The 25,650-nt window shown below is 41.8% G+C and overlaps 4 protein-coding genes across 22 annotated transcripts; all 4 read right to left on the reverse strand.

Moving 5' to 3' along the window:
* Positions 1-68: 68 nt before the first annotated feature.
* Positions 69-12,044, reverse strand: Mep-1 (zinc finger protein MEP-1). Of its 13 annotated transcripts, none has more exons than XM_076430078.1 (10): positions 11,888-12,027; positions 10,243-10,381; positions 7,028-7,120; positions 3,664-6,015; positions 3,456-3,544; positions 2,830-2,967; positions 2,030-2,206; positions 1,815-1,937; positions 1,171-1,275; positions 69-1,061 (listed from the first exon to the last, which is right to left on the reverse strand). In XM_076430078.1, the coding sequence occupies exons 3-10, from the start codon at positions 7,095-7,097 to the stop codon at positions 747-749; spliced, it is 3,369 nt and encodes a 1,122-aa protein (XP_076286193.1). In that variant the 5' UTR covers positions 7,098-7,120; positions 10,243-10,381; positions 11,888-12,027; the 3' UTR covers positions 69-746. The 13 variants fall into 13 exon arrangements, with proteins under 13 accessions (XP_076286193.1, XP_076286196.1, XP_076286194.1 ...); XM_076430081.1 differs by lacking the exon at positions 10,243-10,381 and adding an exon at positions 7,528-7,713 and having other exon boundaries at positions 11,888-11,902; XM_076430079.1 differs by lacking the exon at positions 11,888-12,027 and adding an exon at positions 11,257-11,562.
* Positions 12,045-12,548: 504 nt separating this feature from the next.
* On the reverse strand, positions 12,549-13,812 carry LOC143211944 (uncharacterized protein KIAA1143 homolog). Of its 2 annotated transcripts, none has more exons than XM_076430110.1 (3): positions 13,550-13,691; positions 13,040-13,206; positions 12,549-12,974 (listed from the first exon to the last, which is right to left on the reverse strand). In XM_076430110.1, the coding sequence occupies exons 2-3, from the start codon at positions 13,203-13,205 to the stop codon at positions 12,811-12,813; spliced, it is 330 nt and encodes a 109-aa protein (XP_076286225.1). In that variant the 5' UTR covers position 13,206; positions 13,550-13,691; the 3' UTR covers positions 12,549-12,810. The 2 variants fall into 2 exon arrangements, with proteins under 2 accessions (XP_076286225.1, XP_076286224.1); XM_076430109.1 differs by having other exon boundaries at positions 12,553-12,974; positions 13,040-13,172; positions 13,550-13,812.
* A 129-nt stretch (positions 13,813-13,941) lies between these two features.
* LOC143211935 (uncharacterized) lies at positions 13,942-19,934 on the reverse strand. 3 transcript variants are annotated; one of them, XM_076430091.1, is made up of 6 exons: positions 19,794-19,934; positions 19,223-19,389; positions 17,004-17,114; positions 16,436-16,666; positions 16,103-16,363; positions 13,942-15,873 (listed from the first exon to the last, which is right to left on the reverse strand). In XM_076430091.1, the coding sequence occupies exons 2-6, from the start codon at positions 19,319-19,321 to the stop codon at positions 14,731-14,733; spliced, it is 1,845 nt and encodes a 614-aa protein (XP_076286206.1). In that variant the 5' UTR covers positions 19,322-19,389; positions 19,794-19,934; the 3' UTR covers positions 13,942-14,730. The 3 variants fall into 3 exon arrangements, with proteins under 3 accessions (XP_076286206.1, XP_076286204.1, XP_076286205.1); XM_076430089.1 differs by lacking the exons at positions 19,223-19,389; positions 19,794-19,934 and adding an exon at positions 17,780-19,180; XM_076430090.1 differs by lacking the exons at positions 19,223-19,389; positions 19,794-19,934 and adding an exon at positions 17,912-19,176.
* Positions 19,935-20,097: 163 nt separating this feature from the next.
* On the reverse strand, positions 20,098-25,575 carry LOC143211940 (uncharacterized). 4 transcript variants are annotated; one of them, XM_076430103.1, is made up of 4 exons: positions 22,566-23,132; positions 21,598-22,265; positions 20,912-21,207; positions 20,098-20,310 (listed from the first exon to the last, which is right to left on the reverse strand). In XM_076430103.1, exons 1-3 carry the CDS (start codon positions 22,680-22,682, stop codon positions 20,943-20,945), a joined length of 1,050 nt encoding a protein of 349 aa, XP_076286218.1. In that variant the 5' UTR covers positions 22,683-23,132; the 3' UTR covers positions 20,098-20,310; positions 20,912-20,942. The 4 variants fall into 4 exon arrangements, 3 of the variants coding, with proteins under 3 accessions (XP_076286218.1, XP_076286217.1, XP_076286214.1); XM_076430102.1 differs by having other exon boundaries at positions 21,598-23,132; XR_013009576.1 differs by lacking the exons at positions 20,098-20,310; positions 20,912-21,207 and adding an exon at positions 24,471-25,575 and having other exon boundaries at positions 22,138-22,265; positions 22,361-23,776.
* Positions 25,576-25,650: the final 75 nt, after the last annotated feature.

The following is a 25,650-nucleotide window of genomic DNA, read 5'->3' on the forward strand; positions in this document are numbered from 1 at the left end:
TCGTTCAGAAATTGCTCTCCGCAATATGTTGCGTCGATTTTATCGATTATGTAAGAGTAAGGACAGTGTTTTTCTTTTTTTTTCATCGTTTCATTGCCCTATACGCAATCGTATTTAGCGTTAATAACAAAATATAATTAATTCAAATATATTTATCTTAGAAAATGAATTTTATATTATAGTGAATTTTCTATTTTTAAAGAGTGATTTTCGCAGTATGACATGTGAGTGTCGCGTAAAATGTAAATCCACTTAATATTTATAAGGTTCATTTCGTTTCTTTTTTTTTTGTTTCTTTTGTTTCTCATAGGCGTGTGTTTATAGGTCAGGAGAGTATGCACCTCTAGGATCAACCAAGGAATTAGACTGAAGGCCACCCTTTAATATTTTTTACAGTCTATTTTATGTATGTCCGATAACAACAATAAAAATTCTTAAATAAATATATCGGTATAATCATTGATGGAATATTATTACGCAATCAACTAGTTTGTTTTCTTTTCTTTCTTTTTCTTTTCTGTTTCAGCCAAGAGTTATAGTTTTGTTTTCATTTTTTTACGTGTGTGTGTGTGTGTTCCTTTTTTTTCGTTTTGTTTTGTTTGTAATTGCGTCTTAAGCAATAATATGCATACACATGTACACGGCACGTCAGTCACTGTGTATTACAATGACCGTTATGGAGTACCACAAAATTGTTACGTGAAATTCAGTAAGACAAGACACATGTATCACTCTGCTGATCATTGCTATTTTCCTCTGCCTTGAGATGTACCCGACCTGGTTGTAGGTTTTGCCGGTTGTGGAATAATTGTGATCTCGTCATTGATCTTCAATGGTTTCAAAAGGGAATCGTTGGATCTGGACGATGGAGATGAAGGTGTGTTCTTCTTATCCATTACTCTCTTAGCTACGACACTATGTGCCGAATAAACATGGTTCTCGAACTGCTTATACATTCCAAACGTGGCAGTGCAAACTGTACATTTATAAGATAGATGCGCAGGTTTTAATGTCATTCCGTGATCTCGCGCGACATGATTTAGTAATTTCCACTGATATACCTAAAAACAAAACCAAGATTCACAGCATTCAAGTGTTATGTCGTTCTAGCCACGCCTAATCTCTGCACACACAATCGCAAAACTATTATTATTAAGAGATCGAACTTACCCTGCCACAGGCGGGACAACGACCAGCATCCTTTCCTTTATTTGCTGCTTCCTGCATACTCGACGTAACCAATCCGTGCGACCCAAGTAAGTGTCTTTCTAGACCCTGTGGTAATTCGATACGACACATAAATCATTTCACAGGGAAACAGTTTCGATCACCAGCACAGACTCTATTGTTATATATTATTAGACTGCGGAAGTTTATAGAATTTGCAATTTTTAAGAGAAGGGGGAACCAAATAAAATATTATTTTCAATGCTAATAGCCTTTGTAGATCTGAAATACATCCAAATTTTAATAAATTCTGTCGAAAGATATATTCTGGAATATTTTGGAAATTTTCAGAAGCCATAAATGCATAAAGATCCGCAGTCTATATATTATTATATTATATAGATCTCTACGCTTTAGGCACAAATGTTAAATTTTTAAAACTTGAATTTTTAACTTTAAGGTTCACGGAGCATTAAAAGCGATTATTTTACATTATTTTCCAAAAATAACGAGAACGTGTTACGTGCACCATTTGACGCCTCCGTAAACCCAGTATTAAGGATTTACCCTGCTCCAAATTTCTCGGACATTTTTCAATTTAAGATTTGACTGCAATATATGTTAATCATAATGGTGTATGTGTATACCTGATCTGTGAAAAATCGGAACTGACACTTTTGACAATTCAGAGGAGGTCTGTTGTAAATCATCTTTGGATGTATTTTTACTTTGTGGATCCATTGCATGTGATTACGTAGTTGCTCTAAATCCTAAAAGAGGACGCATACGTTTACGTAATATATTTTTTAATGTGATAATAAACGATTAAAAATTCGATCCGCCACAGACCACTACGATTTACCTTAATATAACCATCGCAAATCTCGCATATAACAAATGTAGTTTTCCCCCCTGACTTTGATGAAGTACCAGAACCAGGAATAGAAGACTGAGATGTTGTACGTGGTAATGGTGTTATAGATATACTCGGTTGACTTAACAACTTTGCTGTAGGATTTTTAGGACTGGACGTTGTGTTCTGGAAAATATAAAACACAGTATTTATTTAAAACGCAATTGTACAGAAGAGATTTGTTTGTATGAGAATATTAAATTATATGAATTAGTCTCTCCACTTAAAATACTATGTAATATAAATCGAAATTCTCGTCTACCTTTACACAATTTGTTATTAACACAAAACATCGTTCGTTTCTGTATACGACAACGAAGGTATGCAATTTTTTCAAAGTAAATGTTTGTAAATGTTCTATAGTGTTCAATTTTCGAATGTATCGATAATCTCATAATGTAAACGTACGAATTGGTTCCTTTTAAAATTGTTAAGAGTGATGGTGTAAAATGGTTGTAAGGAAATATGTTTATAATTGTAAATTGCCATTCAACTGTTCACGAGACAAAAATATATTGCTGAAACCAACAACAGCGTAACTAGTTGCATTGCACACTAATGATATGTAGCCATGATCTCAAAAGTATTTGTTAAGTCCTAGAAGCAATTATATGTAGCTGTAATTATTGAGGATTCAAAGAGATTTGTTATAAAAGCCTTTGCACCTGCAGAAAACACATCATCCATGCGATCACAAAGTTTACAAAATCAATGTAACCATCCTTGGTAGTTTTCCAACATTTATTTACCTGTGATGACGACAACCTAGAGAGAGAGTCGATTACGTTGGGTACAAGTGCAATGGGTGTGGGTTGACCGGAACTGCCGCCGCTACTGCTACTCACTCCCGAGACAGCCGACATGACAGTCCCAGAGCCACCCACCACCTGCCACACCACCCATATATTTTTTTACTATTTCTTAGACTTTACTTTTATTTACTTGAATTTTCTGAACCTGTATCTCTTACATGTACTCTTGTTAAAATAGAGCACGTCGATTCAAAGGTAGACTAACATTACTGCACACAATTCGACAGCCAAAAGTTTCGCTAATGTTTCGACAATGCTCCTTGTAAGCGATCACGAAGTGTACAAAAGTACAATACAAAATGAAACTACTCTTGGACGATCTACTCGATTACTTATCAAGATACAGTAATATATCATTATTCAATTCTTACGAATTTTAAAGGAACATTAAAGCATAGGTACACTATGCATATCATATGTGTGCTGTTACAACTAAAATGCATCTTAAGGGCATGACTTTACAAAATTATCATTGCCCATGCAAGAACTATGACGCTAGTGCGAAAATAATTTGATTCTTTGCTTCTATGTTTGATAAAAATGACGTGAGGAAGAAATTTTACCTGGAATATCTGATTACTACCAAATTGGTATGAAGTAGGTACCAATAGACCAGAAGAGGTTGGACGATACATCATTCCTGCAACGTTATCTGAAACACGAAGTATTCATTGTAGTTAATGTTGCTACCGAATTAACACTAGGTTTACAGTCGTCAAATAGTCACTTTCAGTGTTCTGTAAATCTAGTGTTGAAAACGTATGAAGTTACCTTGCCGCATTTGTGTTCCACCGGGTCGCAGTGTCTTCATGTCTGAGTATCTGGGCTGCATAGGTGGCCGTCCTCTTCCGCGACCCGTTCCGATCGGAGCAGGAAGTAGTTTTGGTAGAAGTGGTTGCGGTCCTTTGCCACCCATTGCCATGGCAGCGAGAGCACTGGGATTAGTGGGTCCGACTGGTCTTGCTCGATTCAATCGTGGGATCTTTGCTGGCGGTTCCCAGTCTGCAGCTGGCTCCAAGTTCTTCTCCGGTCTGAATTTCTTCGTGCAGGCAAGTATGTGCCGAGTCAGCTTACCCTTCTGGTTGTCTTCGAACGGACAATTCGGGCATTGATGGAAGGCCGGACCACGTTCCAGCCTTCCACGAGTATTATGTTCCGCCTCCATGTGAAACAATATATCGTGAGGACTACGCACCTCGATCGGGCAGAAGTTACATTTATAAACGTAATTGCGCATATGCGGGGTCTCTAAATGATGCTGCATGACTAAGGTCGATTCTGTTTTAAAACTACAGAACTCGCATTTTTTCAGTTCTAAGTGGAATGGTTCGTTATTTTCTTTACTAAATTCTAGGTTCTTGATGAGTGAATTTATAGCTATTTGAGTCTCAGCGGATGTGCTACCTTTGCCTTGTTTACGCTTTTGAGTCCGTAAAAGATCTGTTTGCACGTATTCCTGAACAAGATTCACTCCGATCTGCATGAAAAATTTGCCCAGTGGTAAGTCAAAGTATGTCAGTACTTTATTTCTATCGTCTTGCCTGATCACGTCCGGTTTGTCGCCTATATTACTAAATCCAGATTCGGTTAGGTCTACTGAATTGTCACCCCCTTTAATATCCTCTATATCCTTTTTGCTCTTCGAGCTACCTTCACCCTCGCTCTCGTCGCCCTTGTCTTTCATTTTTTGACTCATGTCCAAAGAGTCTTCATTGCCCTCCTCCCCTTTAATTTCCTCGCTCTTCTGGCTTTGCTCTTCCTTCTCCTTCTCCTCTAAGCATTGTTCTAGTTTCGTGACGAAATCTTTCAACGGTTTCAGAGGGGGTTTTTCATATACATACGGTACTATAAAAGACGGTGCTTCCACGACAAACATGTCATCGGTCAATGTGGGTAATATAGGAGGAACCGTGGGTGTTACCGTGGTCATACTACTGGTCTTGGGACTTAATTGTGCAGATTTCGATGTCATGGGTACCGGTGTAATGGTTGTCCTCATGTTAGGATACATTGTTTGCGTTGTACCCATGCCCATGGGAACAACCGAAAAAGAGCTAGAACTGGAGACCGAGTGGTGAGGCTTACTCACAGGAACACCACCACGCCCAGAAAGAATAGAATTTGTGTCTATAATAACTAAAGTGGGTTCTTTCTTCCCCCCTTTTACCGATTTACTACCAGCAGCAATCTCTACCAAACGTTTAGTGTCATTTACTACGATAGTAGTTTTACTGTTCTTGACTGGTGACTTCAGCTTCGAATTTTCTTTGTCTTTACCGTCGATACCAGCCAAAGGATCTTCCGGCTTAATTTCTTCTATATCGGAACCATCGTCGTCCACGTCTTCTTCTATTTCTTTCTCTATATAGCTTGTCCTCTTTATATTACGAGAACTTCGTCTCGGCGTAATACTACTGAGGTCTACTTGCTTCCTCTGCTTTCTTTGCTTGGTGGGATCTTTGTTAGCTCGCTCCGGCGAAGTATTATGACCGTTCTTCGCGCTGTCAGTTATTTCCTCGATATCTGGACTCTCACAGCTTCCGTTCTCCTCGCATATCTTCACATCGGATGTATCCAATGTGCTGTCAGTAACCTCACCGCTGTCGTTCAGTTGTATATCACTGCTGCCCGATAAATTTAGGTTATCCTTGTGGAGAGGGTTTTTCATAGTGAACACATCATCATTATCGAATTGTATTTCGCTTATGCTCTCGTCCAGACATTCAACGTCTGAATTATTACTCTGCTCATCGATCTCCATAGCCTCACAAGATGTGTTTTTACACTTATCATCAGTTTTAGACACTTCACTAGTATTGTTCGTCTCACTGACACCCTCGGTTGATTTAGTTATATTAGAGTCGATCCCTGACTCGAACATTTCACCCCCTGTACTCCTACTCGGCATTACGCTATCCTGCTCACTGTCTTCAGATTCTATTTCTCCGTCTTCAATTTCAACTTCCATTCTATGTTCGTCTTCGTCATCTTCTTCTTCATTTTCCTCCCTCTCCCCTTCCGTCGCATCGTTCGTCTCTTTCGACAGACTCGATGCGATCTCCGTGCCAATAAATCCTTCATTGTCATTATAATTCCCGTTAACTCCATTCGGTATCACAACATCTGCAAATCACAAAGAAATGCGATTAGACAAGCTGCGTCGGTTGTCGAACATGAAACGCACGTTGTCGTCCCGATTAGAGAGAGTAGAGAATATATACAATGTCAATATTAATAATTAGACTGCAGATTTTATGCATTTATGACAACAATAGGCACGTACAATTTAAAGCAGTGGACATGTTAAAAATATTTAAGGATATCAATGTATTAGTTTTAGCTTAGTAGGATAATTAAAAGAAGAATACAATATTTATTTGGCTCCTGCATCCTGCAATCAATGCGAACATTTTTTATTTTGCAGAAAGATCCGCAGTCTATTAATATCTCAGGAGCATGGAGTATATGGACAACGAACAAGTGTATACTCGGACCAACTGAAGGAGCAAGGTGTTGAGACCATGTACAACAACTCGAGAAAGTACGGTTTAAGCAAGAAATAAGTATCATGAGACAGCAGTGTAGTAGTATTAATTAAATAGTTACAAGAAAACATCTTTTGCGATAGTTTCCACAAGGGAAGTACAAGTGAATAGATTCTAAAATGGCAAAGAACAAGACAAAACTACCCCTCGATCGGTGCAACTGTCACAAAGTGCAATTACTTAAGAGCAACGTATCAGGACCATGAAGAACAATTCGAGAAAGCACAGTCCGAGCAGGGAATAAGTATCATGGGAGAATAGCAGTATAGTAGACTGGATTAAATAGTTACAAGAAAGAGAGCATCTTTTGCGATAGTTTTGAAAAAGGGAAATACAGAGGAGAATACATTCCAAATTATTAATAATTCAGGAGCATGTAGTATAGGGGCAACGAACAAGCAAAGCTTGATGACAGACCTATCCCTCAATCAGCGCAACTGTCACAAACTACAATTACTCAAGAGCAACGTATCGAGACCATGAACAACAACTCGAGGAACATGGTCCGAGCAAGGAACAAGTATCATGGGAGAATAGCAGTATAGTAGAATTGATTAAATAGTAACAAGAAAGACAGAGAAAGAGTATACCTTTGAGAACCTTATCAGGACTGGCCTGAGATGAGTCCTTAACAGGGGGTTCTTCCAACGTGCCTTCCATGGGGCCACCACTGTACAGTTGATCTAAACAATTAACAAGAAACACAGGAATAAGCAGCCCGTGGCGACGACGCGTTTCATTACATACACACGACGTGAACGCGCGAGGGCGGACGAGGGGAGGGAGGAGGAGAGAGAGAGAGAGAGAGAGGGGGTGGCGGGAGGAAGAGAGAGACAGAGAGAGAGAGAGAAAGAGAGAGAGGGAGGGAATTTTTAGCGGGGCCGAATTTTTCAAAATGGCGCTGCGAATTCCGTACTCCTATTTCCTTGTTCCCATAACCAACAAAGTTGGTCGGTTCGGGTAGGTGTCGGTTTCCAGTCGCCGCGTCGCGTCGCCGTGCCGAGCCGAGATATTCCGCGCGGTCCGGCCCGCGAGAATCGTTGCGAGGTACGCGCGACGTGAAGCGATTCTAGGAGGACAAGGGAGTCACCCGTTGGTCGCCGTTGATAGAAACCGATCGGACGAGGAGAAGTCCTGTGTGAAGTAGCTTGAATGGTTAGCGTCTCCTCAGTCAGTCACCTGCACTCGCTAGCCACCGCGTCCGAGCGCCAGCCAGCCAGCCAGCCAGTCAGTCAGCCCTCCGCGTACACCTCTCCTCTCAACCTTCGCAGCAAACCTACCAACCTACACCTATACCTACGACGAACACATCGAGCTCTCTCTCTCTCTCTCTCTCTCTCTCTCTCTCTCTCTCTCTCTCTCTCTCTCTCTCTCTCTCTCTCTCTCTCTCTCTCTCTCTCTCTCTCTCTCTCTCTCTCTCTCTCTCTCTCTCTCTCTCTCTCTCTCTCTCTCTCTCTCTCTCTCTCTCTCTCTCTCTCTCTCTCTCTCTCTCTCTCTCTCTCTCTCTCTCTCTCTCTCTCTCTCTCTCTCTCTCTCTCTCTCTCTCTCTCTCTCTCGCTCTTTCTCTCTCTCGTGTATATACACACACAAGTACTCCGGCCATGTATATACAGTCGGGAACAAAATTATAAGTGGACACCCCTTTAAAAAAAAACTAGTAACTTTTTCTTCAAATTGGACCGAACGATTTTAGTTTTCTTTCGAGATGTTGGAAGGATTTGTTTAATAGTTATTAGTAGACTGCGGATTTTTGACGATTTTCTTAAATTCGACTTAATTCGATTTTCTTAAAATTCGTCTACAAAAATTGCAAATTGCATAAACATCCGCAGTCTAGTTATTAGTAGACTGCAGATTTTTATACAAAATAGAAACTATCTGCATCACTTGCAAGAGACTGGAGCCAGATGGACATTCTTGCTTTAATCATTTTAACAGGCTGAAAATACTAAATTGGCATTATTAGATCATTTTTTTCACTGTTTTAAATGGCACCTACTCGGCTTTTTTTAAAAATGCATCAAATCCACAGTCTAGTTATTAGGTATTGATGAAGAGAATTATTTTGTTATCAATGTGTAAACCAAGTCTCTTGACCGCGAGGTCGAAATTGCGGAGAGAAACCGTGAAGGTCACGATGTTTAACTTTTCTACCTGTGGCTATGATGAAAATTTCAAATATACCTTTCGTAGATCGAAGCGCATCGAAAAGCTGTACATATTAAACGATGTAAGAATCTTTGGATTTTAGGCTTGCTATTATTTTTATAGCTTATAGCAACCCGGATCGATTTTGATGAAATTTTATGCATGTATACTAGAACTTACTCCGAAAAAGTTACATTTTAAATTTTCGTTACAGACACAGGATATAATTACTCTTTCCTCCGGAATTTGTATCAATTTTGATCATAAATCACCTGGCAAACCGATCTCGTTGACATCTCGAAAAAATTTGAAAAAGTAACTAGTTTTTAAAGGGTGTCCACTTAATTTTGTCCCCGACTGTATATCTCTATATTCGCAGCGAACCTATCAACCTACACATATATACCCTCTCTCTCCCTCTCGTATATACACACGTATACCCATGTACATCTCTCCTATGTACAAAGAAAATGCACACAGATGCACACGCACGCGTACATCTATGTACACGGAGTAAAGAGACCCATCAACTCACCATCCACTAGCTTGGCGCGCGCGCGAGCGCACAATCTTCCTAACTCTCTATGCTGCATGCCGGACGGACAACACGCCAACCACCTACAGAACAACCCTATGACCTACCGAATCCGATCATGACATACTGATCTCCCATGATGATGTTACGAGGGACGTCCCTAAAGTTCGAGGAATTCTCCGTTGATATGCAATCTACATCCGCGGACGGAACATATGTGCGTGCGAACAAGGTTTGATTAGGGACATCAGGTCGTTCGGTTTGGTCCAGTCGTTTGCTAACTATATTTCCGCAAAGTTTGCAGTCGTTTCGATAACCGTGGAGGACGCGATCGATTCGCAAACGATTGTAGAACATGAAATTTAGAATTGTACTCATTTAGCGTCTAGTGATAGCACTAGAAGAAACATAGAAGACTGCGAACAATAATTCAGAGAAGCTGTTCTAGCGAAGCTTCTCTTTCAGAGAAGTGCATTCTTATGGAGGCATCGAGAAATGTAGCATTAATAATCCAGAATCTCGGAAACATCCCTTGCGCATTTAAATCGTTTTGCCTGCGAAAAGAATAATCGTGGAGCTAGGAAAAGCCAATACCGCCGATGAATGTTCGAACGGAGATACTCCGTGCGTGACGAAGGAGGAACTACTTAGATGAACGCGGACCATTTTGTTAGATTATCTATAGAGGTCCATCCGTGGCAGCGTTCCGAAGATGCTCGATGGAAATGTGAATTCTACGATGAAAATGCTAGAGGAATAAATATATACGAAAATCGTTTATGAATTCGCTTGAAGGACACGCGACAACGGTGTTAAAAGATGCTGAGCAGACATTTAACCTACACGGAGACTCGATGCAACGTGCATCGGCCCGAGGCGACCGATAATCACGTTGCTGCGAAAAGAATGATAAGGGAACAAACGGGAAGAACGCGTTCGATAGACCTGCAGGATGATCAAGCGTAGTCCGGGTTTATTATAATTTCGGTTTAACTCGGTTCGGGGCATGTCTCGTGCTACTTAACTCGCTATTCACGGATCCCGGCGGTTCTACGAAGCAATGGAAACGCGGTTACGAACTTGATCCGTGGTACTCCTGTCACCAGGCACTGATATACGCACCTGGACCCGTTTTTGCTCTCCTAAAGAATTCTCTGATACCGTGACATTTCTCACAATGCTGCGATCCTCGGAGCGGCAGCGGCCGGGAGCGTTACGATTCGTCCTTACAAATGCACGATACACGATTTATTCACAAAACCTGTAAATAGTGAACATTCATCGCTGAATATTAGGCACCAGAGGGCAGGAGCGACGTTGGAAACGTTAAAAAGTTATGCCCAGGGCCGTCGCAACGTCGCGGGGCACCTCTACGGGCGAGGGTTTAGACCAGACACGGAGAAAAGAAAGGGTCGCGGCGAAGAGCAATCCCGGACATGTTCTCACGATTTCTCTATGTCTATTTAATCGGCGTCACACTTCTAACACCGTTTCAACGAAATCCCGTTGTTCCACGCTTACCGACGTTTTTTTTTTTGGAAGATCATGGTACCCCCTACGGTTTTTTTTGCCAACGTCCATTGGTCGATTAGAATCCCCATCAAACAACGATATTGATTAAAGTGCTTTTGATATTGAACGCTTCCCGTTCTTTTCGTTTTATTTCTCCTTTTTTCCCCCTGAAGGCAACTACATATATATATATATATATGTACATGTATATATATATGTTTATATGATGTACGATACACCCGGAGAGGTCGTCGAGAAACACTAAATATATACGTTGTTCGTCTAGGAACGAGAATTACGGTGAAATGAAAAACAGAACAACTGAATCAGTCGAGTTCATCAATATTATCGTATATTTACAAACGTAACCAGTAAATATGTATAATCAAACTTAAAAGCAACCACGATGGAACTCGTCCCTTCCGGTAGAGGAACTCTATATTCTGTATTTTGCTGACGACGCGCCTTCCTTTCGATAAATTCACGATGCGCGGAATGATAACACGTCTCCGACGAAACCGATCACTATTTTCCTAGTTTCGAAACGAAACGATTTCATCCCCGAACCAAACTCTCTCACTCGACAACCCATCATTTCCGAGAAAGATCAGGCAGGCATTTTACCAAAAAAAACAGAAGTACGAGTCTGGCCGAGTCCGTTTGTAAAATTCCTCACAGGCGTGTATTATTGAACCATGTATCTGTCAGTAGAGTAGTTATTAGAGAGAAAAGAAACACTGCAAAAGATTAGTTATGTGTACTACATGTGTAACGTTGAAAAGAAGTTTTCGTTACGATATGAAACTGTGAAGTCTATCCGTAGAGGAGACAAAGTGTAGGCGGGGGGGTGTGTGTGTGTGTGTATGTAGAGAGAGAGAGAGAGAGAGGGGATGACGAGACAGCGGTAAGGGGGAATTGAGAGGATAGTCACGGCCCTGGTAATATTGTGTTATTCGGTAGCAGAACTGTACAAATCATAAAATCCAACAAATCAATCGGCGGGGTCCCGTGTTGTACGAACGGGAATGTTAAATGTTCGCGTATGCACGAACGGGTAGGACCCGTGGGCACACGTGTTTGCTGGTCTTATCAGAATTTAGAAAGCTCCCGCCATTTCTTTCGTAAGGGCTGGCTTAGACTGCTCGGAACAGCTGCCGTGGTGGTCGCTGGCCGATCACGATTATCCCCCCGAGAGAGGAGCAATAATCGAAAACACACACGCATCGCAAATGCCGCGCTATTTAAATTCACTGACCGTTCGGAGCACCGAGAATTATTCGGCTGCACACGCGACTCCCTTCGGCACACGATACACACCGTTTTTATACCGAAATTCTTCACATATACTTTGTGTTTATTTGGGTTCGACGTCACGGATCCTTCTTACCTCCGTCGTCGAAAACTGCCAAGATGGCGACGATAATCACGTGACCGCAAATTTTATGACGTACGCGTAATGTTAAAGGGACAAAACGACCAGTAGCGTTTGTTATATATTGTCACGTGACCGGGTACACGTGCACATCCAATGGGAGACCCTCCTAAGAATAAGGGCAATCTGCAATTGTAACAATGTACAACAATAGGGCCGTCTAACGAATCCCCGCCCTTTTTCTACGGACTTCTTTCGTGGACCACCTTTCCGAACAATTATTCCTCTATAAACACGAGAATTATTGAAAAATTATTTAAAAATTTATTTATATTGCGATCATTGCATAACACTTGGGTTTTTTAATGATTGCAGACTACGTGAAACAATGAACCGATTTTCTGTTTCTTTTTACGGAGAATTTCATGTTTGCGCGGTTTCTTGTATCGAACGGTTCACGATGCTAGTTATTAGAATTTTATTATTTATTCTTATTCGCGCGCGTCCAGTAATCTTTATCGAAAGTTTGCAATGTTCACAGAATCCACTGTACCCAAAGATTTGATTCTTTTAAGGAAAATGTAATTCATAATCTATGTACATACATGAATAATATTTACATTCAGTGATTCTATTTTGTACATTATCTATCTTATCGTAAAAACAGCCTTATAATTACAAACTTTAAGTACTTTACACATTCTTATTTCGTATATCTACGTGAAGAATACATTCTCTTATTAATCTCAACTTATCCTATAGTATAAAATGTTAAAAGTCATAACATTTAGCATAGTTAGACAGTGTTAAAGGTCATCGTCATTATCGTTAAAAGATAGTACAACTTTTTCTGGTTTCGCTTTCTTCATTTTCTTCTTCTCTGGCTTGTCTGCGGCATCGGGCTCTGCAGCATCTTTTTTCTTCTTGAATACAACCCGTTTGGATAAATCTGCCCGTTCGTTAGCTTCCTCTGGAATTAGAAATATTACCTGCACTTTTGTCTGCACATTGATAATGAGAATATTTTATCTGTACCTTCTTCCTTCTTTTTCTTGAACGCGTCTGCTTCTTCTGCAGTTAAATCGCCTGCATTCAATACAACCACAATAGGTTGCTCCTCTGTAGGGTCTTCCCTCTCGTCATCTGAATATTGCGGTAATACTTCTCTCTGTTTTAAGAAGTCATTTAAATCGCTGTTCATGCTAATTATAAACAATGCTTAATTAAAATCTACTTGGTTATTCGGGCAAAGTATATTGGAGGGAAAAAGGAAATAAAATACGAATTGTGATAAATAGACTGCAGATCTTTATGCATTTATAAAGAAATTAATTGAGTGAAATATAAAATATTGAATACTGTAATGTCGTTTTTGATATAACAAAGTCATTAAAGGATGAAATCAATTTTTATTTTACACCTGCTTCCCACAATCAATGCAGAACATTTTTATTTTGCAATAAAGATCCGCAGTCTAGTGATAAATGTTACAAGTACGATATTATTATGGTAGTATTAATTTAAATGTGAAACAATAATATATACCTTTGTGTCAATTGTGGGTCCTTCCTTGTATCCGGCTCGTTCTTTCAATTCCCGTAAAAATTTAGGTTCGTCAGGTTTAATGTACGCAACGTTATGTTTCTTTCTAGACATTTTTCTTGTTTGTCTTTGATACTTTTAGTAGTTGTTCAGTCAAACATTAAAATTATAACCTACATGCATCGAATACGTTATAAAATAACGCCGCGCAAAGCCATAAAATTACAAGCTACATAGATTGACGAATGAGCACCGTTCAGTGAAATTTCTGGTGAACCTTCCTACACGACACAGCAGCTGATTGGTCGTTAAATTCTATAGGGAATTTTTGTTCTTCTTTATTTAATTTCCATAAAACCACATAAAACCAACCAATGAATAACGCCTTTAGGTTTTCGTAAAAAGTTCTCGTTTATTTCCGGCTTCTACTTCGCCGCAATGAGGAGTTACAGGATGATTATATCACTTTTTTCGAAATAATATACTTTGATAATCTATTCATTTTACGATAACGATTATATTACTGTTAACATTTACTTAGTTCTCAACCGATCGCACGACTAACTAACCATTAAAAAATTTGGAAAAAGACCTCGGAGAACTCATCGCGAGCATCGATATGCCGTTATCAATCGTTCAGAAAACGATTATCGAAAATGATTCGTTGGTCAGGCGATATTCTATGAACGAAATGCGTGAACCAATGATGCTTGTACTTCTGAAAATGGTTTCGAAAAACGTGGTCCGTTCCGGAATAAAACACTAAATTTACCCTCTAACACACGTTTCAGCATGGTTTCCGTCGATAAAAAGCTGAATACAAAAATTCGAATGAGAACCTCGTCGTCTGATACAATATAAAATAGATTCACGCTATCCACACAGGACGAAACATTCTGTATGGATAATACGAATCTATCTAAACACGAGGAATACTTCATTGGGTTATGGTTTTTGCGGGGTGGGTCGCGTACAGTGGAAATTGTTTAGAGTTTTAGAGCCTTCAATGTCCTATGAGAATATCCTCAATAAGGTACTGTTTCCAATAAAGGAAAAGATCGTTTACAGCCTCGTAACTTTGGAATTGTTTAGAGCCCTTAACTTCTAAGCCAGACTAAAGCCAAAGTCTTCAACGTCTCATGAGAATATTCTCGGATCACGGTTTCCAATAAAGGGAAGATCGTTTACAGCCGCGTGACCTCAGAATTGTTTAGAGCCCTCAACTTCCCATCGGAATGACTAGATCTCCGGTGTCTAACTTGCGTGTGCGTGCTGATAATATACCCGCCCTCCTCTTGTCGATTATGTTTCTCGATTTGCACAACAGGTACGCATCTGGGAGCAGGTCCATCGAGGCATTCGCAACTTAGGCTAGCGTCCAGCTCCGTCTGATAAGGAGGCGGTATCAGGAGACTTTCTGTAGACTTTGTAGGCTGGAAATGTCTACCAGAACTGCCGGAATACGTAGTACTTGTGCTGGTTCTTCTTTGAACGGTTCCAGTAGGGGTTTTGGCTCTGCCATGTGATCCTTTACCAGGTCTTTCAGCGCTGTGGGTCTTTATGGTAGCTGTGTCCAAATATCCGTATCCAAATCCATATCCACCGAACGCTTTGGTAGTCAGATTGTCCCAGGACTTTGGTTTTGCGTACTGAAGGCACGGCGGTGGTCGTTGATGAACGTTTGTCGGATCCCAGTATAGGGTATCCGTGCTGAGACTAGTTGTACAGGAAGCAACGCTGTCAGCGATGGTAGAGACGTCGCTGCTGGTGATAGAATGCAAACTATGGCCAGAAGTCCGCGAGCAATTGTGCGTGCCATGTTGCTGTTGTGTCTGCTGCGGTTGATCTCGTTGTACATGATGTTGCTGTTGCATTTGCTGTTGTTGCTGTTGTTGATGATGATTTTGCTCGGTCCTTGCTCGTCGCTGTTTCTCACGACGACGACGACTAGGGACGCAGTTAGGGTCGCAACAAGGGCTTGCTAGGTCATAAGCGTCTAGACTACCGTTGTCCGATTGCTCTCTTCGACGATTCGTGCTGGAGATACATGCTACGCATAGGCTGTTTTGAGGTGGCGCATGAAGATTAGGCTCTCCACTAGAGTTAGATTGTTGCTGCTGTTGACATGATTTGTGTGATTTCGATTTTGCAGGCGTGCCGCTCATGCCGTTCGCTTGGTGATAGCTGTGTCTCGAAGAGGTCGCCACGCCCGAGTCGCTGGACATCTTAGACAGGAAGTGGTGGTGGTCGCTGCGAGACCGTGGCGGCCCCACGGCCACCAGGCAGGCTGCGTTGCGGGGCACCAAGCAGGGGCGACCGTCCGAGAACTGAAAAATAATTTTATTTATTCTATTTTGTTGCGGATAAAATGCTGGATGTTTCCCAAAATTTAAAAAATGCGTTCTATAGATTCCAGCTGATCCGTCGAGGGGTCTGTTCAATTTGCAGATGATCAACACAGCTTGTATGATCTCTGTACAATATATTATACTTGATTGGTGCAAAGGATTAAGTTCACAGTTTTGAATTTGTTTATACGGTGGTTTGGAAAGGTACCACGTTGTAAAGCAGTAGATGTTCCGTGGATGTAGCTGGTCGGCAACACTGAATCGTCGAAGAGTTGAAACTGGATGACGGCGATGGCTGGTTAGGGGTGTTGGTGATCACGCTGTTAGGCGTCCGCTTGCGTGCTGGCAGTGAATGGGTTTTCCATCGACCCATTATAATGGACTGTTCCCTCTCGCACAGCCTCTCCAGTTCGCCTAACCGGGATTGGAGAGCGCGTTGCAGTTCGATGTAGCGCATATGTAATTCCACCTGGGGGTTCAAAAACAAAACATAAGACTTATTGTTAGAACAATCAGCTTCCAAGTTGATATCTTGTCTCACCTTTCTCACACAGTCTTCGAAAGAAACCACCATGCGCATCCTAGTATCACAGTTCTTGATGAAATTAACCAAGGTCTTATGGTCAGCTCGGTCCATTTCGTGGCCATTTATAGAGAGTATCACGTCGCCCTCCCGCATGCCAGCTTTGGACGCTGGCCCATCGTACTCGACATAGTCCACATACGTGACCATCTCGATTTCCTGCTCCCTTTTGTAGTGGATGCCATAACTCTGCACAATTTACCCATACCGATACTCGAAATCGCAAGTTTCAATTTTTAAAGTTGCAAACAAATAATTTGATCAGTGTGCTAACAAAAGATCTGTCCTTCTTCCCCAGAACTTTGTTATTGGACAATTTTGAGCAAAAAAAGAAAGAACAGAACAATTCTCATCTCTAACATCCAGCATCAGTCACAATGACCGGTTTGAAATTTTTTATTTTATTATGTCTTTGCGGTGGGTTTACTGTTAAAATCCCCGAAGAGTCACATGTACCGATCAAGCGTTTTGGAGGTCGGTGAACGCGAGTTCGTGAAAGCGAGTGACACGTGGACGTGTACTTTACCTGTAAGGTGAAACCGTACGTGCCATTCTTCTTTTCGACGATAATAGTGCGGCGACGTCTGTCTTCATCCGTTCGCGACACCCGATCCGACTTCGACCTCTCCAGAACAGCCTACGAAGAAACACGTTACTGTAGTGAACACGAAGAGACGCACACCATCGTCATCTTCCGAGATCGCGTGTCTCTCACGAAACAAGAAAAAGAGAAACTATAACGCGACTATAGAGGCGACAGGAAACATGCTGAACTCGGTGAATTCCGGATCGGTGTAACTAGACAGAAACGTTCGCGGAATGCTGACCCAAAAAGCTAAACAAAAATGAGCTGGGGACGATCATGATCATGATCCTGCGTATGCGCTTATGAGAAAAATGTATAGGTCCTATTCAAATCGATACAAATGTTCCTATAATTATGAAAGTGATCTAAAATTTGAATTTGAATTTAGATTTAAATATAATATAACGATGATACTGACTAACGGTGACTCTGACGAATATTTCAAAATTAATAAACACTGATAGACAGTGATCCCGATCTCTGCAACCTGATACATCATCGCGCCGATCCAGAGCTCGCCGAAGAGATGCAATGAAAATAATACAATTCAGAGCGAAGCTTTCTGGTAATCTGTTCGGCAACGAAACAGAATCAACAGATAAAAGCAGAGCCCCGTCGAACAGAACCAAACAGAATCAAACGACACAGAGAACGATCGGCAACAACGAACGTAACAACAAAGAATAAATGTTAAGATAATAAAGATTTCAACACACGTTGTGCAACCCACAGAACTTCCTTGACCACGAAAAACAACTTGAAATGGGCAACAAGAAACTGCTCGAGGAAGGCTGTTTCAGCAAATAAAAATCATTCTTTCGATACACGAGTCGATGTAATAACATTACACATTCCACGACACCACTCCATTCTTCTTCGTCGCTGTTCTCGACGCCGGTTCGATGTTGTTGCCCAGCTACCTCCGAGTTCTGCGGCGAGCTGTTCATGATTCCACGCCGGTAACTGGATGATAACCGTTGGGACGATGATTTCTAAGCTCCTCTCTCACGGGGAGGGAAAGTCTCCCGTCTGCTTTCGGGGGAGGGCAAGAACAGCTTTGAACACCGGCACCACCAGCTTCATCAGCTTCGAACGACTTCGTCGGCGACTTTCACTGGGAAAAACTTTTGTCGATGGCGGAGGAGGGTCGCGCGGGTTCACATTTTGGAGGGCGAGTGGAAGGCCAGAGGCGAGCCAGCCAGCCAGCCAGCCGCGGAGGTTAACGTGCGTTTAGCCCGCGGTTTATATGTATATGCTCTTTTATTGTCATCTTCCTCGGTAGAAGAACCGTCGCCGGGCAATGCGCCTGCCCGACAATATCGGCTTACAACCCCGTGCCCGTCGCAACGTTCATGGCAACAGAGGGTGGAAGAGGAGGAACCAGAGCGCAGACTCGATTCTGCCTCTCATACCCTGTCTCTCTTTCTCTTTGTTCGAGTGCTTCCCCTCGGGGACGGGAATAACGCCCGACGTGCAACGTCCTTGCTGTTGCAACGTCATCTTTCTCGGGGAACGTGTCAATGAACGACTGTTCCCGGAAGATTTCGGGGATTGCCCAACTTTCGCGATTTTACAGTGATCTGGCTTTCCTGCCAGCTTATCGATGAATATGCATGCATTTCAGCGGGGAAATACCGAGGTATGCAGTCGTTGCTTTGTATGAGAGACGAAATGGTTGAACACATAGAAGACGTTTTTAGTAATCTTAATATTGGGTTGGCAAGAAAGTAATTTTTATCCAAGCAATGAACTTTAATGAATAAGATATTTTCCATTTTGTTTGATGACCTTTGGCAACAGGATTAAGTAAGAAAATAGTTTATTGATTAAAGTTCATCGCTTGAATAAAAAAATTGGCTTTTACTTCTTGCCAACCCAATAGATTGGAAATAATTATCGACCAATTGCTTACGGACTTGTTCCCGAATGAAAGTGTGAATTCATTCACGCAGCTCCAGTTCGCCGAACGTGCAACGAACGACGAGAATAACACACAACGACGCCATCTTCGTCGCCGTCGCAGTCCAATGTATTTTTACGAACGACAAAAGAGCGGGACACACGTGAATGGAGAACAATAAGTGGAAGTCGTTCAAGGGGAAACTGTACGCGATTTATGGCAGTACATGCACAGACGATCTTTATAACAAATGACTTACCCCGTGATGCGACGGCGGACGTCCATTACTTTCTTTTCCTTTTTCCAGTGCCGACCTTTTTGTGCACTTTCTTTCCGGCGCCTTTCCCCGAGACTGCATCTTCTACTTGTTTCTGCGGCTTTAATGGCGGCAGAGGAGGAGCCTTCGGTTTCGGTACTGGAACGTGCCTGGAGGATTAAGACAAAATTTGAAACGTCACGAGTAGATTGTGGATTTTATATTATTTATTGCAGAAACGGGAGATACAGGTTTTGCACTCCATAATCACCCTTTTGCAAATAAAGTGCTTTTAAGTAATGTATGAAAAGCGTGTGTAGATATGTATATTAACATCATTAACAAATTTTTAGAATGAATGTACATGTGTATTTGTTGAAGCGTATGGAGTATCGGGTTTCATATAATTTAATCTAAATAAGTATTCCTAATGGGTGAAATTGATTTGCAAAAGGGTGAACTCAGAGTGCAAAATCTGTATGTGCATCAGGAAAAATTTTAGAAGGAAGTTGAACGTTGTGAATAGAAAACTTGAAGAGATTCTACTTTTGCAGGAATCGGTTGGTATCCTTACTTGATGGCGATGTTGATCTCCTGGAGCGATCTATCCTCCGACACGTTTATCCAAATATTAGATTGCGTCCTCGGCCTCATGCACAGCCCTTTGGCCGCGCAGCATTTCGCATAATCGCGTTCCTCCTGGGCCTGAAGCTTCCTCTCCCAACACTCCTCCCATTTACGTAAACGTTCCTGCTCCTCTGCCTCGGTCTCTACTTCATTTTTTCGCTTGGTCTCCTTTGTACGGCACGACTTCTTCCTCCTCTTCTTACCCTTTTTCCCAACAGCAGCGGCCGCTGGCATCGTTTTTCACGTTCCCCGCATTTTCGACGTCTATCCTTTCCCAAGGCTCGTTAACCACCGCTTCCGGTCGCTTTTAATTGCTGCGAAAGTTCCCCTTCCCTCGTCGCCGGTCAATATCCTACCCGCTTTATTATTCTGATCAAGCGATCCGTGGATCGGTATCGCCTTCTATTGTGCTGATGAACGTTTTCGATCATTAGTCGAACTAAAACGTCGATCCGATAGGCTACCTGGAAATTGATGACGGAATGAATTCCTGGAGACCATTTCTGTCTTTATATGCTTGACAATATAATCATCAATAGAGGCTTAATATACGAACATGAATAGAGACTCTGACAATGTATTCGTTAGCTTCGCGATCACACGAAAATGTTGCTGTAGTTCTGATTAAATGATAGTTGTCTCTTCAGTCGAATATGAGTCCACGAACAGAAACTCAGAATTTGTATTTCCTATTACGCTAATGTTCACACGAAAATTTTGCTGTACTGATTCTGTACAGATCGATGTCGTGAAGTGAGAAGCACAAACAGACTTTGCTCGTTTGAAGATGATTTCATAGTGATTGTAAACAGACTGTAGACTAACAGTAGGTAGAAACAGATGTTTTATCGAAAATAACAAAGTGTCCGCATCGATTCCGGAACGTTGAAATTGAATAAAAATTTTTTTTGTTCTTTTAAAAACATTTTAATCAATTGAAAAGAACATGTTTTGTGTTTTGTTAGAAACGCATCAATTCCAGGGTCCAGTTACGAATTAATTGTGATACAGTAGATAGTTCTATAAATTGTCGAAGCTGCTATAAAATGAACAAATTCAAATTACCGTGCGATGATCTCTTTCTCGTGCAGTCTCCTCATTTCTGCTTGCAGCTGCAACTATAATCCTTACGTTCTTTGACAGGACAGCCGCAATTCTTCACGCTAGTCTCCCTAGCCGAGGAACTGCTAAAAGGCTGAAATCCTTTCGACGACGATGAAAAACGAGGAGGACACTTGTCAGCTCCCGACTGACCTAATTTCACGAGTTGCCCAGGTTGTGGTGTGCAGCAAGGAGGACAGTTCCCTTGATCCCTGCCTCGCGACTTGGTCGAGCATGGTTGACAAGTAGAGTTTTGTCTCCTAGATAATGGATGCACATCATTTTTTATATAAATTAATTAATGAACGTAAAATAATTGTTTGTGTTTTGTTAATGAATTTTGATTACTACGATTAAAGATGATTATCTCATTAAGTAGAATTTGTTTCTTTATTAAATATATATTAGATTGAAGAACGAAATCTTTAGCCCCGCGGGACCCCGTAGCGCGGGATTGCAAATCCTAGTCACTACTACCTTGTTAGATTCCAAACAATTGAAAACAATGATGAACCGCTCGACCCCAGCTGAGCAACTCCCCTAATCAAAGGAGCGTAGTTCCGTCGGCGACCCTAGTTGCCGAGGAGTGATTCAGCTACTTTGAAGAAGAAGTAGAAGGCGAATAGGGATAATAAAATAAAGGAACAAACCCAGGGGAGTCCTGTCGTGATGGGCAGCAAGGTCTAGGGCCCCAATCAGGTTGCGAAACCCTAACAGGTGGTGGAGGACAAGGAGGTGCCGGTGTAGGGCAACAGGTCCTTCCAGAAGACTCTCCGCTGCCATCGAGACACTTCTTAACGCAGGTACACTTGACCGGAGCAGGTGTATAGCAAATGGACGGTATCTTTTTGCATTGAAAAACAGGACTGTCGTCGGCGCCCTTGAACAAGTACGGTTTCCTGTTGTGCGGGATCTGGAATTGCGTGATGATCTTTTTGCCGAAACCGGAAGCCCTCACGTAGACCGTCACCGTGCCAACGCATTGGCCGGTTGCTGTGGTAATCTTGAAGGTGTCCTTGATCGTCTGACAAGGATTAGGGATTTTAAACACCTGCTGGCTCAATACTGCGTTCATCAGAGATTTAGCTTCGATCTGGTGGCTGCCGACCGTCATCACGTCTGGTAGCACTCCCGGTGGTAGCTTCTTGTAGACTAACATCTGGATCGGGAACGTTGTCAACGGTTTCTGAAGTACTATTGATGGCAATGCGAACAGACATGATTTTCCCTTTTTGAAGATCTGTGTGTCGCCATCCTCACAACCGCAGCCGTCTGTTAGAGCCTCTTGGCAGATGTCTATGGCTGGTAGACTAAGGATCTGTGGGTCAAAATCAAAATTCTGCAAAAACCCTGTATTATGAAAAAGCCTGTACATTGATATGTATAACCTCCATGTATACACAAATGTAATACCAATTTGTATAGTCCCTACTGACTCAATCTGCATCGAACGACTGCACAACGGGAAGCAATTCCAGACAAGAGATAGAATATCAAAGACTGTCTATAATTAGTCAAATCTGAATGATGGTACTTGAAGGTTAACATTTCCTAATGAAAACTGATTTTGATTATTCAATTATAAAGAAACATTGTATAAAACAATGTTGATGATTACTTGGAACGATACACAGGTGCATGCCGGTAACAATTCATCCTGCATCGCCCTAATCACAGGAATCTTCACCCTGTCGACGAGGAACTCGATCAGAAATAACTGTTGCTCTTCTCCCATTTCGAATACGAATTCAAAAACAACGTAAACTGTCTTCCGTGAAACTTTTCAATTTTATTTTAGTCAAAAATCCTCTCGGATGTGTATGCGATTGCACTAATAATTTAAATATACTTTTCGAACGGTGTAATGCACGCGGAAGATTTCAAAGTTCAAGGTCCAACTAGATGGCTCTCAATGTTCGCTTTTGACGTTAATTATTTGAACAATTCTCCAAAATTAACCCATCATCAGTTTCAACTCTAAATTAATCAAAATCGATCCTTAATTCCTATATTCCTCGATCAACAACCCAATCGCCTTTAATTTCAATATCACATGTCACTTTATTTATTGTTACAATACAAAAATACGAAAGATGCTACACCTCTCACGCCGCCATGGACAATTTATATTTTCTTTATTATTTATTTTTTCTTCAATACTTTCGTCTGCCAGAACCTATAGTCAACTAGTTTACGAAATTACTCCTTTTTCGCCTTCTTCTTCTTCTTCTTTTTCTTCTTATCCTCATCCGTCTGCATCTCCCTAGTCTCCATCCGGATAGGCGGTCCTTTCTCAACACCCTTAGGAGTCCTCATCTCCAACTGAATATCCGACTTTTCCCCAGCACCGACAATCCCCTTCTTACCAATCCTCAGCACAAAAACATCATGACTAGGATCGGAACAACCCTGATCAGCTGATTCGGACTCAGAAGCCACAGTGACCGTCGGTTTCTTATCCTGTCCAGTATCCAACACGCCAGAGACCTTGAGAACAACTGCCTTTCCGCACGGTTGAACCGGACCACGACTAGATTGGATCAGTCCGTTCTTGTGGACGTCGTCGCAAGTCTTAGGTTTCGATTGAGACTTCGATACCGTGGTTGGATATCCATCCGATCCGCCAAATTGCCGTGCACTGACGTTCGGCTTTAAGGTAGCACCTTGAGGATTTCCACATGGTGTACAAGGATGTTCTTCTTTTACACAGACTCGACACGGTGGTCCTCCTTTCGTTATATCCTGCGAAGAGTCTCTGCCGATGTCCGCGTCTTTGGAGTCGATGATGCGGCACTTGTAGGACAGGGATTTTTGGTCCACCTCGTTGCTCTTGAAGAGAAGTTGGTCAAACTCTCAATATGTGACGCCTCCACTGATTTTCACGATTTTTGGATATGTCGAAGAAATCAACATTTTGTTCGTGGCGGTCGGCTTTGGTTTTCGAGAGAATTGGTTAAGCGACGAGAATTCTGGACTGACTGAATTCTATCGAAGGATGTATTCTAGCATTTTTTCTCTACTAATCGTTTTTTGTCTACTTTTTGTTTACTAATCGTAGATCTCACGTGCCTAATCCCTACCAACTCCAAATCAGTGAGGTCATAGCTTTTCGGCAAGTTCCACACGCAGCATTCATTTTTTTACAAAAAAATTCAATTTATTTACAAAAAGTTAAAACAACTTTTCCAATTTTAAATTGTGAATTATGCTTATTTTTACCATAATACCGCGAACGTTATAGGCTACTATGTTAAAGACTAAAATTTGTTTTTTCTATGTTAAAGATTCCACTTGACTTGAGCCACCACTGGTTCCACAAAAGACAAAAATGATAAAATAACTAAACTAAAGCCGACCGCCACGAGCGTGAAAAGGAGAAAGTTGTTCCAAGTTTTGAGTACATATCCAAATATCATGAAAATCTGTGGGGGCGTCACACATCGAAAGATTCGCCGAGAAGTTAAGGTATTCATATTTCATTGAACTTCAACGAAGACCTCGCGAAGGTCATTCGTTCATCTACCTGGAAGATATAAGCATCGACGTCCATATTAGGCGGCGCCTCGAATTGCGTCACAACAGTCTGTCCAAAAGCAGAGATCCTGACAAACATGCAAACAGTTCCAACCTCTCCGTCATTGTACATCAAGGGCACCTCTCCCTCAAAACATTTCGGTGGCGGCGCCATTCTGTACCAGCACTGCAGCATCTCCTTCCGCAAGGCCGCGAAATGTTTGCTCATATTCAGTTCTCCTTCTCCGATCATGACATCCGGTTTCAGTCCTTCCGGCATTTTCTTCTCAACCCGAAGATTCACCAAAAACTCCAGAACCTTGTTCATCACTGTTCGATGATCGATGGCGAACAAAACTGATCTTCCGGAGTAAAAATACTCGATATCATCCGCAACCCCTGCTTGGGGTTGGAATAGAGGATCGACAGGTGTGATCTCGATGGTATCATCCTTGCAGAAGTTGAGGAAGTTGACGGAAATAGTTGTAGGAACGAAGAACATCTGATTTAGCTTTGCTAGACGATCGCCGGTTACATGGTGCACCAAGAATTCAAGCAGAAAGAGATACTGTTCGTTGGTTTCTGGTGTTGCGGTGTCTCTGCTTCCTAATGACGTCTCTTCAGCTTCTTTAACGTCTGGATTGTTACGGGAACTTTTCTTCGAACGACTGCCCCGCTCCATCGCTGCGATTTCTTATATTTGCGAGCGACATGGAGCAGACAGCATCGGCAACTTTCACTTGGGATTTTGATCAGGACAGAACCTTCTTGGAGAGAAGTTTCAAGGGTTGGGGTTAGAACACAGCATTTCCCTGAAGTTCTCGATGATGAATCGTTCCGAAGTTCTCGTTCAATCGATAAGTGATAGGTTTCGCGCGGATCGCGTAACCTTGGCGAAACTGGTTCCGTTATTTTAGCATTGGCCAGCCGTGACTTGAAATAGCGCGGGATTACACGTAATCGCAATGACTACACGGAAACTAGAGAGTGGAGATAAATGTTCAACACACCGCTGTGTCATCCGTGTTTGGAACTGCTGTCTGAATTCGACGATTAATTCTTGCGTTGATACAGTAGCGGATAACAGTCTTTCACGTATTTCTAGTTTGCTCGATGTTGCTTAACCATTCGATTACATACAAAATGCAAGTAACGGGTAGAATCAGTTAGTAAATTTCATCTCTCGGTTT

The sequence above is a fragment of the Lasioglossum baleicum genome, chromosome 9 (genome assembly GCF_051020765.1).
Source record: "Lasioglossum baleicum chromosome 9, iyLasBale1, whole genome shotgun sequence".
In the NCBI taxonomy this organism is placed as follows: Eukaryota; Metazoa; Arthropoda; class Insecta; order Hymenoptera; family Halictidae; genus Lasioglossum; species Lasioglossum baleicum.